This window comes from Chiloscyllium plagiosum, unplaced genomic scaffold (assembly GCF_037043375.1).
Source record: "Chiloscyllium plagiosum isolate Xiang-an unplaced genomic scaffold, Cpla_swu_hap1 HiC_scaffold_19, whole genome shotgun sequence".
NCBI classification, from domain to species: domain Eukaryota; kingdom Metazoa; phylum Chordata; class Chondrichthyes; order Orectolobiformes; family Hemiscylliidae; genus Chiloscyllium; species Chiloscyllium plagiosum.
Window position 1 is genome coordinate 20,458,104 of NW_028270157.1, and position 18,751 is coordinate 20,476,854.

Below are 18,751 nucleotides of genomic sequence, written 5' to 3' on the forward strand. Positions count from 1 at the left end.
TGTGATGTAAGTACACCCACAGAACTGTTAAGGAATGAAATCTAAGGATAATGTTTTGGAAACTGCGCTGAAAATGGACAGTTTTTTAATTCATTTGTAGGACATGGGCGTCACTGGCTGGGCAGCATCTCAGAGGTTGAGAGAGCAGTTGAGTTTCAGGGGGCAGTTGAGAGTCAACCACATTGCTATGGGTCTGGAGTCACAAGGAGGCCAGACCAGGTGAGGACTTCCTGAAGGACGTTTATGAGCCAGATGGAGTTTTCCAACTATTCGCCATAGTTCCACGTCATCAGTAGATTTTTAATTCCGGATTTTAAAAGAAAATTTCAAATTCCACCATTTACTGTGGTGGGATTTGTACCTGGGTCCCAAATATTAGTTGAGTTTCTGGATTAATAGTTGAGCTATTGTCAATAGACCATAGTCTATTGCAAGAAGCATTCAAACTAGTGTATTAACTGCCACAAAACCTGGTTTGAACAGAATACACAATTCTTAATTTGCAGGATAAGGTGGTAGATTACTTAACCTTATTTACCCTGAGAAATGTCACATAACATCGGGTTTTCTGGGCAATTCACAAAACAACTAATATTCAGGCTCTTTGATGTCACATACAGACCCAGACCAGGTAACATGAAATAAAAGCATTAGAGAAACTCAGCATGTGTGGTAGCTTCTGTGAAGAGAAAAACAGAGTTAATGTTCTGAGTCCAGTATGACACTTACATTGATGGAGGAAGAGGAGGACTAGTTGGAATAGATTATGAGATTGTTCAGAGCAAAAGACAAAGGCAGTGATGCTGGTTGTAAAAGAGAGATAGAGATGTAAACTAGGTATAAAGGTTAAATGTGAAATGAAGAAAATGAGATGGCTCTGCTGAGAGCAAAGCCAAGCAAGACACAAACAACATAGGGTGGTAGATGGAGGGTACATGGGCTACAGAGGTCATATCCTGAAGTTGTAAAACTGAATTCTGAGTCCCAGAGGCTGTAAAGTGAATGGGAAATAAAGGTGGTGTTCCTCCGGCTTCGTTGGAATACCCTTCCTTAAAGGGTAAGAGTCTGTTAGTAACAATCCAAAAACTTCAGAGACTTGCTCACCGATACCAGTTTCTTTATTTGCAACAAATTAATTATTTTTTGATAAAGCCATGATTATTGTAGATACTGTTAAGGGTAGCTCCAAAAACAAATGAGCTTGTAAGGAATACAAATAACTGTTTGTTGTACAGAACAAAAACATTGATAACGGGAGGCACAAAGTCAAAGCTTTACATCAGGACTTCGTCTGTATTCTCATATGGGAAATCAGTGTCACTGGTCACTGGCAAAGTTAGTATTTGTTGCCTATCCCGAGTTGTCTTTGACCATACTGTCTAGACCATTGCAGAGGGCAGTTAAGAGTCAACCATGCTACTATGGGTTTGGAGCCACTTGTAGGCCAGATTTCCTTCCCTAAAAGATATTAATCAATCAACTTGTTTTTTTAACAATTGACAATTGTTACATGCTCGCCATTTAGTAGATTTTTTTAAAATTCCAGATTTTATTGACTTCACTTTCACCATCTGCAATGATGGGATTCCAATCCATGTCCCCAAACCATTAACCTGCTGCCCTGGTCTAATGATGTTACCACGACACCAATACCTCCCCTTAACAGGAACTGGGATACAAAAAACTAACTTCGATTTTGTGCAGCATGAAAAGAGAGTGCCGATTGGTTGGTCTATGATTGGGCTGGAGATTCAGCAGGAACTGTTAACTATCAATCTTCGTTAGCTTATCAAGAAAACCAGGCCAGGCAGGTAATCTCTGATGAGTCAAGCCATTGCATGGGGTATGTAGCGGAGACTGGCAATCTCCATAACCCTTTCCACTTCGTAAAAGGTGCAATGTATGGCCAGATTCCTTTTGCATACAAAGAATGGGGTCCTGTTCATGAATATATGTAGCTTCTAGCACATGTAAATGAAAGACATCCCAAACTCAACTGATAATCTGAAATTGGTTTCCAGTGGAATTCTTGGTGCAGTCAAGATTATTTAGTTAATCAAAAATACAGAAGAATGAAAAAGAAATAGAAGTAGATGCTCGGAGAAAGGCTCCTGTGAAGCATAAATGTTGACAAAGGCCAATTAGGTTGAAAAGCTGTTTGTAATCTGTAAGTCAATATCATTTAATGTATATCAATATTATTTTTTAAACTGAATTCAAAATCTAAAACTGCTCAGGTGCGATTTGTACTCCCTTTAGCCTGATTATTGGTTATGCCTTCTGGATTAATTGTCACGAATAATTTTATTTTTTGAAAGATTATGTGCTACCGATTGGAAGACAAGAGGATCCAACAGGAATCCTTCTGTAGTTTAATGGTCAGCAGCAGTTAGTTAACAAGGATAGTAAGGTACATATTTATTTCAAATGGAAAGAGATGAGTGGGTGGGTCTACAATGAACACTTCTCTGAAGACCTGTTCTTACCGAGCCAATCTTTTAAAAGTTAATGTGCATCGCTGAAGGTCAGGGCAAAGGGAGCGTGAGAACACCAGAATGGAAAGTAACTTCAACCGAATAAGAGAATGATTAAAACAGCAGAATTTTAGTCAAACATTACTGTGGATTTCAGTATTATCTGGAGAAGTTCCTGAGATGGTTCAGTAAGTACCTGAATCAGACAGACAGGGAGATCCTGGATTCTGAACCATGACCTGTGCTCAGCCTGTGAGCTGGCTGAATTTTCAGGTCCATAGATTAAGTTGGAGCTATATGGTGAGAATGGACTCACTATTCCTGGTCACTGGCTTGTAGATGTGCAAGTTTCACCCAGGAATAATGACCAATTGATTAAGGTCCCAGAGGCAACTTGGAGGCCATTTTCTGTATACATTTCTTTCTTCCTTTCTGCCTGTCCTCCTTTCTTTCTATCTTCTTGTATTTTCCCTTTTCCTTTATCTCTGTTTCCTGTCATTCATTCTCACCTTTTTGCTTTCTTTCCTTCTCTTTCCCTATTTTTTATGTTTCTCCTTCTTTCTAAAGGCTGGCCATCCTCCAAATTATGTATTTTAGGTTAATGAGTTTCTCTATGTGGACTAAAGTATTATATTTCCCCATTAACCTCAATCTTTAATGGATCGTTTGTGGGATATTTCTTATAAATTCATCCTGAGGGGAGAGTAACTGGGAAATATGTCAGAATTGGGTTTTTTTTATTGAGAAAGATTTTTGTTCTTTACAAAATTATAAAATTTCAAAAAATATAAACAACCAGAGTATAACAACAATAAACTAACAACTTTACAAAACAAATTTAAAAAAAATACCCACACTACACTTCAATAAATAATTAAACGGACTAAATTAAATTAAGTTACACCACTCAGTCAGAATTGGTTTGACATTAACTTGCTAACAGGCTCAGAGATTGGCCCTACCTGTAATGTTTCTGCTTCCTGCTGCATGGGAAACTTGTAACAACCTGCAGAGAAGCCCTGAGCTCAGGGAAGGAGTTCTGAAGAATGGCATCACCTACAACCTTCGGCAGTTTCAGCGCCTGGGACTATGTCGTTTTTGTTGCCATCTTGCTGATCTCGGCCCTGGTGGGAATCTACCATGCAGTGGTGGGAAGAGGACGTGAGTCAACCGAAGACTTTCTTCTGGGAAGCCATCAAATGAGCTCTGTGCCAGTGGCTCTCAGCCTCACTGCAAGCTTCATGTCTGCAGTGACAATGCTGGGGGCTCCATACGATACATATCACTTTGGGGCTGTCAACGTCTACTTTGCCATCTCTTACATGCTTGTGGTGATTCTCAGTGCCAAAGTCTTCCTGCCAATCTTCTACAGGCTTGGTGTTACCAGCAGCTATGAGGTGAGTGTCCAGGTGAAGGGAAGGATAACAAGGGATTGCCAGTAGTCTTTGAGTAGTTAAATCATTACGAATATGTGATAGTTAATCAGCTCTGTTAAAGGACTCCATAGATGCTTCCCTTTACTGATGTGTTAGGGTATTTATTTCCAGACTTGTCTTTCTTAATCAGTTGCTGGATGACTGAGTGAGGATGACTTGCTCTGTCTCTGGTTTAGTGAATTCCAAGATGGCCCAAGGTGTGGTCTGCAGACTCCTTCTTGTGTGAGGCAGCTGGTGTTTGAAGGTTTGGGTAAGTGGACGGTTTGGAGATTTGTGCCCTGTCTCCGATGCCTCAACTTCACTTCTGCTTGTTCCCTACAAAGATTCGATATGGTCGATGCCTTAAGGAGTGAGCCTTCTCCAAGTTTTTGGTCACAAGTCAGGGTCTCCAGTAAGTCACTGAGTGTAGGTTGATATCTTCAATGATGTTTTGAGGACACCCTTTCCAGCATTTCCGTCATGACTAAATTCTGAATGGAGCAATTGTTTCAGGTCTCTGGTGTGTGGTTTGCAAACACAATGTCCCACCCAACAGAGCTGAATTTGAACAATTAATACCTCAATGTGGTCACTGCTTTGAAAGATACTTCCTTAGATTGTTCAAGCTCTCCAAACTAACACCAGAACCAATGTAATCGATGCAAGAAATGTGGGAGCCAACCAATAAAAAACAAATGCAAAGCAACTCAGCATTTCTGGCAGAATCTGTGAAGACAGAAACAGAATTAATATTTCAACTCCTGTATGACTCTTAACTGAAGTCATAGAATAATACAGCATAGAAACAGGCCCTTCAGTCCACCATGTGTATGCCAGCCCAATAACCACCAAACTACACTAGTCCCTTTTATCTGATCCATAGTCTACCAAGCCCTGGCATTTTAAGACCTCATCCAGATGCTTCTTAAATGTTGTACCTGCCTCCACCACCCTCTTAGGCAGCACTTTCTGGGTGAATAAGTTTTTCCTCATCTCTCTCCTAAACCACTTACTGACCTTACACTTATGCTGTATGGTCTTGGACACGTCCGCCCTGGGGAAATGATTCTTACAATCTACTCTGTCCATACCTCTCATAGTTTTGTACACTTCAATCAAATCCCTAGCGGACACCTCTGCTCCAAGGAAAACAAAAGCAGCCTATTTAGTCGCATCTCATAACTGAAACTTTTCATTCTGGCAAACCTACTTTGTATCCTCTCCAGTGTACTCATGTCCTTCTTTTCGAGATGCCGGTGTTGGACTGGGGTGTACAAAGTTAAAAATCACATGTCCTTCTGTCTGTGACAAACACAACTATGCAGAGTATTCTGTCTTGGCCTAACCAATGCTTTATAAAGTTGCAAGTCATTTACTGTGGAACACAGTCTCTGTTATATAGACAGCCAACGCTCAGTATTTCATACCAACTCCCAGTGTTTCACACCAACGACTCAGGTACAAGGAAATCTCAGCCTTTCTTCCAGGAAAGCCATGGACATCTCAACATCCAGCTGTGAAGTTACCTGGGGCCCTGGGGTAATACCTTATATAAATGGCATTTCAGACAGTGAAGCACTCACACAGTAGTAGCATTGGGGAATGCCAGCTTGGAATATGCAGTGAAGCTTGAAGGTAAAATCTTAAGGCTGGAAGGACTTACAAAGGGGTTTCAGAAGGGGATTTTGGAGATGTTGTGGGGCAAGTGTCAATGGCCGGGGCTGTCAGGTAATGCAGGCTGAGGATAATGTAGCTCCTAGTGCACTCTACAGGATGGCTGACTGCCTGAAACTTAGGATGCCACGCAGCAATGGAGGTCTCGCTAGTACCCAGGGTTTTCTAGGATTACTAACTTTCTAAGATTTCCCCAGAATTTAAATCTAATTCACAAGATGTTGCAGCAAGCCCAGAGAAAAAAAAGCAAGATGTTGTGTTTTTTTTTAAACAGAAGAGTCATAGAGATATACAGCACGGAAACAGACTCTTTGGTCCAACTCGTCCATGCTGACCAGATATCCTAAATTAATCTAGTCCCATTTGCCAGCATTTGGCCCATATCCTTCTAAACCCTTCCTATTCATAAGCCCATCTAGATGTCTTTTAAATGCTGTAATCCTACGAGCCTGCGCCACTTCCTCTGGCAGCTCATTCCATACACGCACCACCCTCTGTGTGAAAAAGTTGTCCCTCAGGTCCCTTTGAAATCTTTGCCCTCTCACTTTAAACCTATGCCCTCTGGTTTCAGACCCTCTTACCCTGGTGAAAAGATCTTGTCATGATATTATAAACTTCTATAAGCCCACCTGTCAGCCTCTGACGCTCCAGGGAAAACAGCCCCAGCCTATTCAGCCTCTTTCTATAGCTCAAGCCCTCCAACCCTGACAACATCCTTGTAAACCTTTTCTGAACCCTTTCAAGTTACACAACATCCTTCATATGGCAGGGAGACCAGAATTGAAGGCAGTATTCCAAAAGTGAGCTGTATAGCTGCAACATGACCTTCCAACTCCTATACTCAATCCTTCAATCCTCTGACCAAAAAGGCAAGCATACCAAATGCCTTCCTCACCACCAAGTGTATTTGTGACTGCACTTTTGGTTATTTTAGTTTACTTGTTTAATTTTTTTTAGTTTATTGCCTGTGAACAACAAGTACAAGTCACATTGGTTAGATCATAGAATTCCTACAGTGTGGAAACAGATCATTGGGCCCATCTCATCCGCACCAACCCTCCTAAGGGCGTTCCACCCAGACCAATACCTCTACATTATAAGCCTGCATTTATCAAGGCTAATCCACCTAGCCTGCACATCCTTGGACACTAAAAGTTGGACATAATAACAAAGAATATCAGGAGCCTGAGGCGATACGTCTGACCCATTTTGGAAAAGACTGTCATTAAACCTTCCAGAACCATTATCTGTACAACATGGCCCACAAGGAAACCTTTTAAGAAATAATTGCAAAATCACTTATTGGGGCCATTAATGCCCAGCATCGTGCAATGCTGTGAGCTTTCACTGATGGGTCAAAGACTCATGCTAGCCTTAGGTCAGTGGAATATAATAGTGCTATGTAAATTTGTTGTGCTGTTTCTCTGGGTAGGTGGCCTTCTGTTGCCTGAATTTGGCTAAATAAGAATAATGGTGGGGAGGAGCAGGGGCGCTAGTGTTTGAATTGAGATTTACACCAAGATCTCACCCATGGCTGTCTGATTTTCAGTACTTGGAGCTGCGGTTTAACAGATGGGTTCGTTTATGTGGAACAATATTATTTATGATTCAAACAGTAAGTATGCAGTTAAAATATGTAACTTCTATCAGTTTATTTTTGCAATTATGTTATATTATCACCATAAAAATCATGAAGAAACATTTGTACTGAGTGACAGATCATACAGTAAACAGTCAGTAACATTAACACATAACTAAATCACGTTCCCTGGCAATGGGCCATTACTGTGAATGATAAACTGGCTTTACAGCATTTATGGTTTCAATTGACTTTTAAAGCTTCTATTGGCCATGAATTATTCTTCGATGTGAATCTCTCTTTCTGACCTTTGCCTTGGCACTGTTCTTCAATAAAAGGCTTTGTTACGTGGCTTATTCTGTTTCATTCTGTTACCAGCTACTAGCAGATGTAATTTGATACCTGAGGGTATTACCCTCATCGATTCTCATTTCCTTCTTAGAATCATAGAAACCTTATTCACTTGAGGAAACTCCTTGGCCTATTGTGTTCATTATAGCTGTTTTGAATGAGACCTCGAATTAGTTCCAAACTAATCTTTGTGTAGCACAAACCCGACACCACCAGGTTATAGCACGAGCTAGTGGTTCCAAATAAACCTGTTGGACGATAACCTGGTGTTGAGTGATTTTTAACCTTGTCCACCCCAGTCCAACACCAGCACTTCTACATCACAGCACAAACCCAACAGGCTGAATGCTCTCTTTCTATGCTGTGACCATCCTATAATTCCCAGTAAAATGTTACACTTCATGTTTATATCCAGTTCTTTTTTTTTGGAGCTGTTTGCTTCTCAGTGATGGCCAGGACATTCTCACATAGGAAACTGGATTAGTGGTGCTGGAAGAGCAAAGCAGTTCAGGCAGCATCCGAGGAGCAGTAAAATCGATGTTTCGGGCAAAAGCCCTTCATCAGGAATAAAGGCAGAGAGCCTGAAGCGTGGAGAGATAAGCTAGAGGAGGGTGGGGGTGGGGAGAAAGTAGCATAGAGTACAATAGGTGAGTGGGGGAGGGGATGAAGGTGATAGGTCAGGGAGCAGAGGGTGGAGTGGATAGGTGGAAAAGAAGATAGGCAGGTAGGACAAGTCCGGACAAGTCATGGGGACAGTGCTGAGCTGGAAGTTTGGAACTAGGGTGAGGTGGGGGAAGGGGAAATGAGGAAACTGTTGAAGTCCACATTGATGCCCTGGGGTTGAAGTATTCCGAGGCGGAAGATGAGGCGTTCTTCCTCCAGGTGTCTGGTAGTGAGGGAGCAGCAGTGAAGGAGGCCCAGGACCTCCATGTCCTCGGCAGAGTGGGAGGGGGAGTTGAAATGTTGGGCCACGGGGCGGTGTGGTTGATTGGTGCGGGTGTCTCTGAGATGTTCCCTAAAGCGCTCTGCTAGGAGGTGCCCAGTCTCCCCAATGTAGAGGAGACCGCATCGTGAGCAACGGATACAATAAATGATATTAGTGGATGTGCAGGTAAAACTTTGATGGATGTGGAAGGCTCCTTTAGGGCCTTGGATAGAGGTGAGGGAGGAGGTGTGGGCGCAGGTTTTACAGTTCCTGCAGTGGCAGGGGAAGGTGCCAGGATGGGAGGGTGGGTTGTAGGGGGGCATGGACCTGACCAGGTAGTCATGGAGGAAACGGTCTTTGCGGAAGGCGGAAAGGGGTGGGGAGGGAAACATATCCCTGGTGATGGGGTCTTTTTGGAGGTGGCGAAAATGTCGGCAGATGATTTGGTTTATGCGAAGGAAGGTGAGCACCAGGGGCGTTCTGTCCTTGTTACGGTTGGAGGGGTGAGGTCTGAGGGCAGAGGTGCAGGATGTGGACGAGATGCGTTGGAGGGCATCTTTAACCACACGGGAAGGGAAATTGCGGTCTCTAAAGAAGGAGGCCATCTGGTGTGTTCTGTGGTGGAACTGGTCCTCCTGGGAGCAGATATGGCGGAGGTGGAGGAATTGGGAATACGGAATGGCATTTTTGCAAGAGGAGGGGTGGGGAGAGGTGTAATCCAGGTCATTGTTTTTATCACGTAGGAAACTGGCAACACCAACATGTCCTTCCAGCCTGTGAAGCTGCATATTGCTCCAGCAATGCTTCGCATCATATTATCACCTCGAATGGAAATTATCTTGCATTTCACATATTTTGAAGCAGTTTCCTTTATTTGCATCTTATCAATGCACTGAATTTTGTAAGTTGGCAGATGTTTTGCAGCCATTGTGTTTGTTGAACCAGTGACTGCAACCCATGAACACAGTGCAATGAGATTAAACGTTGCTGAGTTTGCTTTATGTTAAACAAAAACAGAAAAGCTCAGCAGGTCTGGCAGCATCTGTGGAGAGAAATCAGCATTAACGTTTTGGGTCGAGTGACTCTTCGTGTTTTCAGGAAACTCCGATTTCTCTCCACAGATGCTACCAGACATGCTGCACTTTTCCAGCAATGTCTGCTCTGGGTTTCTGATTTACAGCACCCGCAATTCTTGGTTTTATTTCTGTTTTACGTTAATGTTGCATGTGGCAAATCAGCTTCCAAACCTGTCCCAAACCATTTCAAATGTGCCTTATGTGAGAACGCTTCTTTCTCTCTCTCTCTCTTTCTTTCTCTCATACACACACTTTCTTTCTCTCATTCTGTCCTCTCTTCCTGACACTCTCCTTTTATTTCCTTTGCCTCTTTCTCTTATTCTTATGCTCTTTCCTTTTCTTTATTTTTAAAAATGACAGTATCTTCAGAAATCAATGCTTAATTGGACCTTAGTTGTCTGAGTTATGTATCATTTATTTCAGATTTTATACACAGGGATTGTTATTTATGCTCCAGCATTGGCATTAAATCAAGGTCTGTATGACTTTTCTGTCTCATCATTTGTCAGTTCAGCAATAATAACAACGGCCTTCAGTACCGATGATTCAGATGCATTTATTTCCTTGCTTTTAGTGACAAATTTCAACCTCTGGGGTTCGATTATTTCGACTGGAGCAGTCTGTACTTTCTACTGCACTCTGGTAAGTTAAGATAATTGAGCTGGTGAAACTGGTGGTGAACAGCATACATTTAAGTTTATTCGCCAAAGGAACTGATGAAGAAGAGAATGTCTTTACACAGAATAAGCTTGCACATGGAATTGAAAAGTGTGGTGCTAGAAAAGCACAGCAGGTCAGGCAGCATCTGAGGAGCACAGGCATAGACCTTGGATGAAGCGCAATCTATCAAATAATTTTAAAACAGTCTAGGTGGAGGCTGGAGAAAGAGGATAATGGGAGGGTCTGGGGAATGAGCAGCAAAGTGGGAATCACCCACTTCTGGAGGAAAAACATGGAGGTGAAGGGACTGTTTTAGTCTTCACTATCAGCACAGACTAGTTGATAAGACGAGGGAGTAGAAATAGGCCATTCAGCCTATTGAGTCTGCTCCACCATTCAATGAAGTCATGACTGATCACAACCACCTGAAGAAGGAGCAGTGCTCAGAAAGTTAGTGCTTCCAAATGGACTATAACCTGGTGTTATGTGATTTTTAACTTTGTACACCCCAGCCCGACACCAGCATCTCCAAATCATGACTGGTCTGATAATCCTCAACTCTACTTTCCTTCATTTTCCCTATAACCCTTGATTTTCTTCCTGATTATAAATCTGTCTATATCTCAAAGCACTTTCCAGCCAAAATAATGAAATATTTTTAAATCAAGGTTGCAAACAGATTCCAGTAAGAGCAATGAGATAATGATTTTTTTGTTAATCAGTTCATGGGATGTGGGCATTGCTGGCTGCACAGGTATTTATTGCCCAGCCCTAGTTGTCCTCGAGAAGGTGGTGGTGAGCTGCCTTCTTGAACTGTTGCAGTCCATGTGCTCTAAGTAGATCCACAATTCTGTTCCAGGACTTTGACCCAGCGACAGTGAAGGGATGGTGATATATTTCCAAGTCAAGATGACTTGGGAGAACTTGCATATGATGATGTTGCCATGTATCTGATTCCCTTGTTCTATAAATCGAAGTGGTCGTCTATTTGGAAGGCCCTGTCATAAGTACATAGGAACAGGAGTAGGTCATTCAGCCCAACAGGCCTGCCCCAACATTTAATATAATTATGGCTGACTGAACATTTCAATGTCTTTCACCCACACTATCACCATAATGCATCACACCATTGATAATCAAAATTTTATCAACTTTTAAATGTAATCAAAGACTGAGCTTCCACAGTCCTCTGAGCTGGAAAATCCCAAAGATTCACAACATTTTGAGTAAAAAACTTCCTCCTAATCTTGGATCAAAGTTATATCTCCCTTATTTTTCAATTGTGCCCCTGGTTTTAGACTCCCCAACCAGGGTAAAACAAAATACCTCCCCTGTCTACCCCATTAAACATTTTGTAAGTTTAAACAAGATCATCTCTCATTCTTTGATACTCTATGGAATACAGGCCCAGTTTTCCCAACTTGTCTTCATAGGATCCCTGTCATCCTGAGAAAAAGTCTGGTGAACCTTTGTTGCACTTCCTCTATGGCAAAAAGCAGTATTTGGAGACCAAAACTGCATACAATACTTCAGGCATGGTGCAAGCCAACTCCTATACAACTAAAGCCAATCTTCACTCCTCTGGTACTGTCCAAGCAGCCTTAATGAAGTTGTGCCATCCATCTTATAGATGATGCACACACTGCTCCAGAGAGTCAGTGGTAGTGAGAATGAATGTTTGTGGATGTGGTGGCAGTCTGGTGGGATGCTTTGTCCTGGACGGTGTCAGTCTTCTTGAATGTTACTGGAGCTGCAGTCATCCAGGCATGTGGGGAATATTCCATCGTACACTTGTCTTGTCCCTTGCAGATGACGAACAGGCTGTGGATAAATAGGAGGTGAGTTACTTGCTGCTAAGTTCCCAGCCCTTGACCTGCTGATGTCCCCAAAATATTTATGTGACTCATCTAATTCAGTTTCTGATCAATTGTAATGGAGGATTCAGTAATGATAATATATTAAATATATTAAATGTCAAGGGGCAATAGATAATTTCTCCCTTGTTGGAGATGACCACTGCCTTGCACTTCCACGGTGTGAATAAAGGATAAATATTGGCCAGGACACCTTTCTTGTTGTTCTTGTGCAGTGGGATCTTTTCTAACTGAATGCAGTTGAAAGCAGGGCTTTTCTTTAATATATCAGTTAAAAACAAAAGCACTTCTCACAGTGCAGCAGTGTCTCAGTTACAAGTTAGCTGGTATCTGAATGAAAGAACACTTAAATCCTTGGAGTGAGACTTGAGCCAACAAGCTTCTGACTTTTAGGCAAGTGATTACCCACTGAGCCAAGGCAGTCACTTAACACTTGGATATGATACTTTTCCTTCTCTTTGCTTCAGGGAGGTCTCAAAGCTGTTGTGTGGACAGATGTATTTCAGATTGTCATCATGGTGATTGGGCTTGTGGCAGTCATTGTTCAAGCCATAGTAGTGAAAGGGGGCATCAGTAAGGTACTGAATACTGCTGATCACGGGGGCAGACTAAACTTCTGGAAGTAAGTATTGCAAAGGTATGTTCCTTTAATTAACAGGATCTATTAACAATGTGCTTTATAATTTAACGTCCAACATCTGTGTTCAGTTTTGACCCCAATCCGTTCCACCGACATACCTTTTGGACGATTGTAATAGGAGGAACTTTCACATGGACTGGGATCTATGGAGTGAACCAGGCCCAGGTTCAGAGATACATCTCTTGCAAAACACAAACTCAAGCCAAAGTGTGAGTATTAGTTTGTCATCTTAATCTTGCAATGGTCTGAAATTCAGTAATACCTCATTTTTAAAATTCTCAGCCTTGTTTTCAGATCCCTCTCCTTACCACTCCAACCTCCAGCAGCCATACAGGCCAACACCATTTCTACACTCTTCCAATTCTTGTCTTTTGAGCATCCACAAGTTTAATTGCTGCACAATTGCAGCCAATTCATTCCTTAGGCCCTAAGCTCTGAAATTCCTGTGTAACTCTCTCCATCTTTCCCTTCCTTTAAGCCTTATTGCTTTGACCAGTCATTTGGTTGACTATCTGAATACCTTATGCAGTTTAGCTTCAAATTTTGTCTCAGTACCCTCCAGTGAAACACCTTACATTAAAAGTACTATAGTGGTATTTCATTATTGAAATCATGCTAATAAATAATTTCTTAGTTGATTGAATAACATGTTCAGAGGAACAGGAACTCTAAATCTAAGCAGTAAAATTTAAGGGTGGCACGGTGGCACAGTGGTTAGCATTGCTGCCTTACAGCGCCAGAGACCCGGGTTCAATTCCCGCCTCAGGCGACTGACTGTGTGGAGTTTGCACGTTCTGTCCGTGTCTGCGTGGGTTTCCTCCGGGTGCTCCGGTTTCCTCCCACAGTCCAAAGATGTGCAGGCCAGGTGAATTGGCCATGCTAAATTGCCCGTAGTGTTAGGTTAGGGGTATGGGTGGGTTGCGCTTTGGCGGGGCGGTGTGGACTTGTTGGGCCGAAGGGCCTGTTTCCACACTGTAAGTAATCTAATCTAATCTAATATTCTTTTCTACATTAGCAGATTCGGATTCTGAATTACTAGATATTGTCAGTGTTACAAAGTTTCAACCTGGGGAGGAGAAAGGATCTATTCTGAAGATAATTTATACTGGACTCTAAACTCTCTGCACAGATCTTAACAGAACGGCTGAGTTTCTCCAGCATTCTGTATTTGTTTCAGACTCCAACATCCACAGTATTTTTTCTTTGATTAGCAGAAAAGATGGTCGACAAACAATGGCAGACATTTAAAACAGTTCAACTCTCACAGCAAAGGCATATCCCAGTGAAGGTGAAGGGTTCTAGGAAAGGGATAAACTGACTATGGTTATCTAGGAAAGTTAAGGACAGTAATTAAAAGAAAAAAGTCATGTGGCAAAGATTAATGGTAAATCAAAGAACTGACCAACAAAAAAATTAAAAGCAATGGGGTAAATAAACTATGAAGGTTAAGTAACATAAAAACAGACGGTAAGATCTTCTTTAAACTTCTAAAAAAAAGAGAGAAGCAACAGTGCAGGACATATGAGATATTGCACTTTTGCAGGAAGAATAGAGGAGCTGATTTTATTTAAACGGAGAAAATTGCGAAAAAATGCAGCACAAAGGGTTTAGATCATAGTCAAGATTAGACTGGTGCTGGAAAAGCACATCAGGTCAGGCAGCATCCGGGGAGCAGGAAAATTGACGTTTTGGGCAAAAGTCCTTCATCAGGAATTGTGCTTTTTCAGCACCACTCTAATCTTGACTCTAAAATCTAGCATCTGCAGTACTCACTTTCGTCTAGTCAGTTTTAGATCATAGAATCCTTACAGAGTGGAAACAGTCCCTTCAGCCCAACAAATCCGCACTAATCCTCCAAAGTTTGACCCACCTAAACCCATTCCCCTACATTTAACCCCTGCCTAATGCATCCAGCCCATACACCCCTGAACACTGTGGACAATTTAGCATAGCCAATTCATCTCACCTGCACTTCTTTAGATTGTGAGTAGAAACCGGAGCACCCTGAGGAAACCCACGCAGATACAGGAAGAATGTGCAAACTTCACACAGTCACCCGAGGCTGGAATTGAAGTCAGGTCCCTGGCGCTGTGAGACAGCAGTGATGACCACTGAGCCACCGTGCCACCCCAAAGGAGTGTTTTGGGATCCTTGTGCTTGAATCACAAAAAGCTAACATTGAAATAACAGCGAAGGCAAATGGAATGATGGCCTTTATTTCAAAAGGAATGAAGCATAAAAATAGGGAGGCCTTGCTACAATATGCAAGACACTAATCTGACCAGAGCTGGAAATACAGTAAACAGCTTTGAGCTCCTTATGTAGAGGTTGTTGAGAGAAGTTTCATTTGGCTGATCCTGGGTATGGAGGGATTTTTGTGTGAAGAAAAGTTGAATAGGTACTCATTGTACTCATGGGAGTTTAGAGGAGTGAGAGGAGACCATAAAATTATTCAGGCACTTTATAGGTTAGATGCGTAGAGGTTGTTTGTCATCCTGAGATAGTCTAGAACAAGAGTTCGGAGTTGCTCATTCAAAATGGAGATGAATAGGAATTATTTCTCTCGGAGGGTCGTGAATCTATCGAATTCTTTATCGTGGAGGGCTGTCAAAGATGTCTTGTAAAATACATTCAAGGTTGATGTAAGTTTTTAAACATCAAGGGAATCAAGGTTTACAGGGATAAGATGAGAGAATGGAATTGAGGATTATCTGATTATCCATAGTTATTGAGTGGACTTGATGGGCTGAATGGCCTACTTCTGCTCCCACAGCTAATGGTCTGAAGACTGATCTGTTTCATATGAGTAGGTGTCTAGCCATAGTTGACAAAAGGCTGCAGACACTCCACTAGACAGTGTCTGATATAAGCATGCAATCAATATATATTTCAATGTCATTTATTCTGAAGTTTGGATTTTTGAATTTGAACTGTAGCAAATAGAGTATTTTATGTATTTGAAGAGGTTTAATGATTAATTTGCCAATATGTCTGTAGCCATGGTCATTCCTCTTAAAACTGAGAGAGATAGTCTCCAAGAACAAATGGGTTTATGTTTTATTGGGAGAGCTAATGAGCAAAGAAAGTACACAGAATAGTGTATTAGGCTTTCTGGTGACATACTGTGGATTTTTAAAATATCTTAGTGGGGAATACCCATAGGTTGAAGATAAAACTTTCAGATTTAGTTTCTGTTTGGGGCAGTTCTGCAGAGTTCTTAGCTGAAGCTGCAAGTGTAAAATAGTTGCTTCTAAGAAAGGGAGAAGATGGTTCAGCATTGTTTTAAAAAATAGATTACTTCAGAGTAAGGAGTTTAGTAATAGCTCCAGATGAGAAGTGTTTGGTTAAACACTGTGAAGGGGTATTTGGAGCTGAGAAAGTTTAATCTCAGTTTTATGAAGGCTGCAGGAAGAGGCGATAGATTCACAAGATGGGGAGTTGAAGCCAGAGTTAAATCAGCCCCTATAGGGGTGGTAGAGAAAGATATTCTGCTTCGTGTGAGTAATGTAAAGGGTTTTTGGGGATTAATTGAATTATATATATTTAGCATCTGTTTATGAATCTTTAAATGTATATTGTATATTATTGTTTAACTTATTCTATTCTATATCTCTTTCTTTTGCTTAATCGATTCATTGGGTCAGAGAGATCTACAGTACAGAAACAGACCCTTCGGTCCAACTCATCCAAGCTGACCAGATATCCTCTGTAAATCTTGTCCTATTTACCAGCATTTGGCCCATATCCCTCTAAACTCTTCCTATTCATATACCCATCCAGCTGACTTTTAAATGTTGGAATCCACCACTTCCTCTGGCAACTCATCCCATATACGCATGACCCTCTGTGTGAAAAAGTTGCCCCTTAGGTTTCTTTTAAATCTTTCCCCTCCCACTTTAAACCTATGTCCTCTGGTTTTGGACTCCTCTCCCCTGTGGAAAATACCTTGTCTATTTATCCTGTCCATGCACCTCATGATTTTATAAACTTCTATAAGGTCACTCCTCAGCCTCCGACATTCCAGGGAAAACCGCCCCAGCCTATTCAACCTCTCCAGATAGCTCAAACCCTCCAACTCTGACAATAACCTTGCAAATCTTTTTTTCAGATTAGATTAGATTCCTTACAGTATGGATACAGGTCCTTCGGCCCAACAAGTCAACACCTTTTCTGAACCCTTTCAAGTTTCACAACATCCCTCTACAGGAGGGAGGCCAGAATTGCACACAATACTCCAAAAGTGGCTGAACCAATGTCCTGTACAACTGCAACATGACCTCCCAACTCATTTACTCAATGCACTGACCAATAAAGGAAAGCATATCAATGCCTTCTTCATTATCCTATCTACCTGTGCTGCACTGTCCTTTGTTCTGTGTTCTATGGAAGTGCTCAAGAAGACTTGTACATTAAGGAAGATTTGGGACTTAGAGCAGGTCAGCCATGATCTTAATGAAGGGCAAGACAGGCTTGGGATGGGAATGACCTGCCCCAGTTTCTGATGTTCTCATATTCTGTTATTGGAAAGTTAAGGACATTGGCGACATTGTATGCTAATGTTTGAGTGAGTCACCACCTTGTTAAAAACACATACAGAAAAAAATATCAAGCCAGGTTTCAGTCTGGGACCTAACATCATAATAATATCAGCAGGGATCATAAAATGGGTTAATTGGTTAAGTTTGAGGGGCGTCATTTCACATCAACCTCAAGGTAGGCAAGGCAGCAAAACTACCACAGCTGATCGAAACCACACCTTTGGTTTCTGCAGTGCACTCAAGCCAACAAAACTAACCAATGTTCATGCTTTTACTTCTCAAAACTCCAAACTATTTGTGACTTTAACCTTGTTTTAGTGGCCTAGTGGTAATGTTGCTGGACTAGTAATTCGGAGGTCCAGGGTACTGCTGTACGGAGAAAGATTTAAATGGCAGCTGGTGGAATTTAAATTCAATGACTTAATCTGGAATTGAAAGCTAATCTTAGTAATAATGACCAAGGAACTATCTTTGATTGTTGTAAAAAAATGGTTTCCTACTGGCTAATGGTTTCCCTTTAGGGAAAGAACCCTATTGAGCTTACCTTGTCTGGCTTATATATGTCTCCATGCCCGCAGTATCGTAATTGACTGTTATCTGCCCTTTGAAGCAACTGAACAAGGCACTAAGTTCAAAGGCAATCAGGGATGGGCATCAAATGCTGGCCTTGCCAACAATGCACAAAGCCATTAAAAGTATTTAAACAAAAACCCTTTATCTCAGGTTCTGTCTTACAGATGAGACACATTTGTTCTCTCCGGTGGACGTAGGAGATCCCATGTCACAGGAGTCGGCCATTCAACCCTTCAAGCCTGCCCTACTGTTCCAGACTGTGGAGGATCATCTCCTCAAACCTATTTTCCTGCACTATCGCCATGTCCCTTAATGTTATTAGCTTCCAGAAACCCGTTAAGTTCAATGCTTCCACAGCATCCGGAATAGAGAATTCCAAAGATTGACCACCCACTAAGTGAAGAAATTCCTCCTCATTTTTATTACTCCAAACCATTTCAGGCAATTATAATGAGAGAATTTTTAAAACAAATTGGATCTTTCTGCCTGTTGTATTTAAAATGATATTTTGTTCTGTTTCAGTGCACTCTACCTGAATCTGGTTGGACTGTGGATTATGCTTGTGTGCACAGTCCTGTCAGGATTGGCAATGTACTCTCTCTACTACGATTGTGATCCTTGGACATCTGGGAAGGTTACAGCTCCAGATCAGGTTCATCATTTACTGACTGTTCTGTATTTTAAGAATGTGTCTGATTGCATGCAATTCTGGTCTCCTTCCTATTGGAAGGATGTTGTGAAACATGAAAGGGTTCAGAAAAAATTTACAGGGATGTTGCTAGGGTTGGAGGATTTGAGCTATTGGGAGAGTCTGAATAGGCTGTTTTCCCTGGAGCGACAGAGGCTGTGGGGCAACCTTATAGAGGTTTATAAAATCATGAGGGGCATGGATATGGTAAATAGACAAGGTCTTTTCCCTCTGGTGGGGGAGTCCAGAACTAGAGGGAATAGGTTTAGAGTGAGAGGGGAAAG

General features: G+C 41.7%; 1 protein-coding gene across 4 annotated transcripts in view; it reads left to right on the top strand.

Moving 5' to 3' along the window:
• The first annotated feature begins 3,464 nt into the window (after positions 1–3,464).
• The window catches only part of LOC122559779 (sodium-coupled monocarboxylate transporter 1-like), a 35,342-nt gene continuing 20,055 nt past the window's right edge, over positions 3,465–18,751 (top strand). For 2 of the 4 annotated variants that reach the window (XR_006314554.2, XM_043709790.2), the window contains exons 1-7: positions 3,465–3,871; positions 7,113–7,178; positions 9,918–9,969; positions 10,069–10,136; positions 12,496–12,650; positions 12,737–12,877; positions 18,302–18,431. Coding sequence is in view for 3 of the 4 variants with exons in the window: in XM_043709790.2 (XP_043565725.2) it covers positions 3,521–3,871; positions 7,113–7,178; positions 9,918–9,969; positions 10,069–10,136; positions 12,496–12,650; positions 12,737–12,877; positions 18,302–18,431 (963 nt within the window). In the remaining variant the exon portion in view is untranslated. The remainder of the gene's footprint in view (positions 3,872–7,112; positions 7,179–9,917; positions 9,970–10,068; positions 10,137–12,495; positions 12,651–12,736; positions 12,878–18,301; positions 18,432–18,751) is intronic. The other 2 variants (XM_043709789.2, XM_043709792.2) reach the window with 2 other exon arrangements.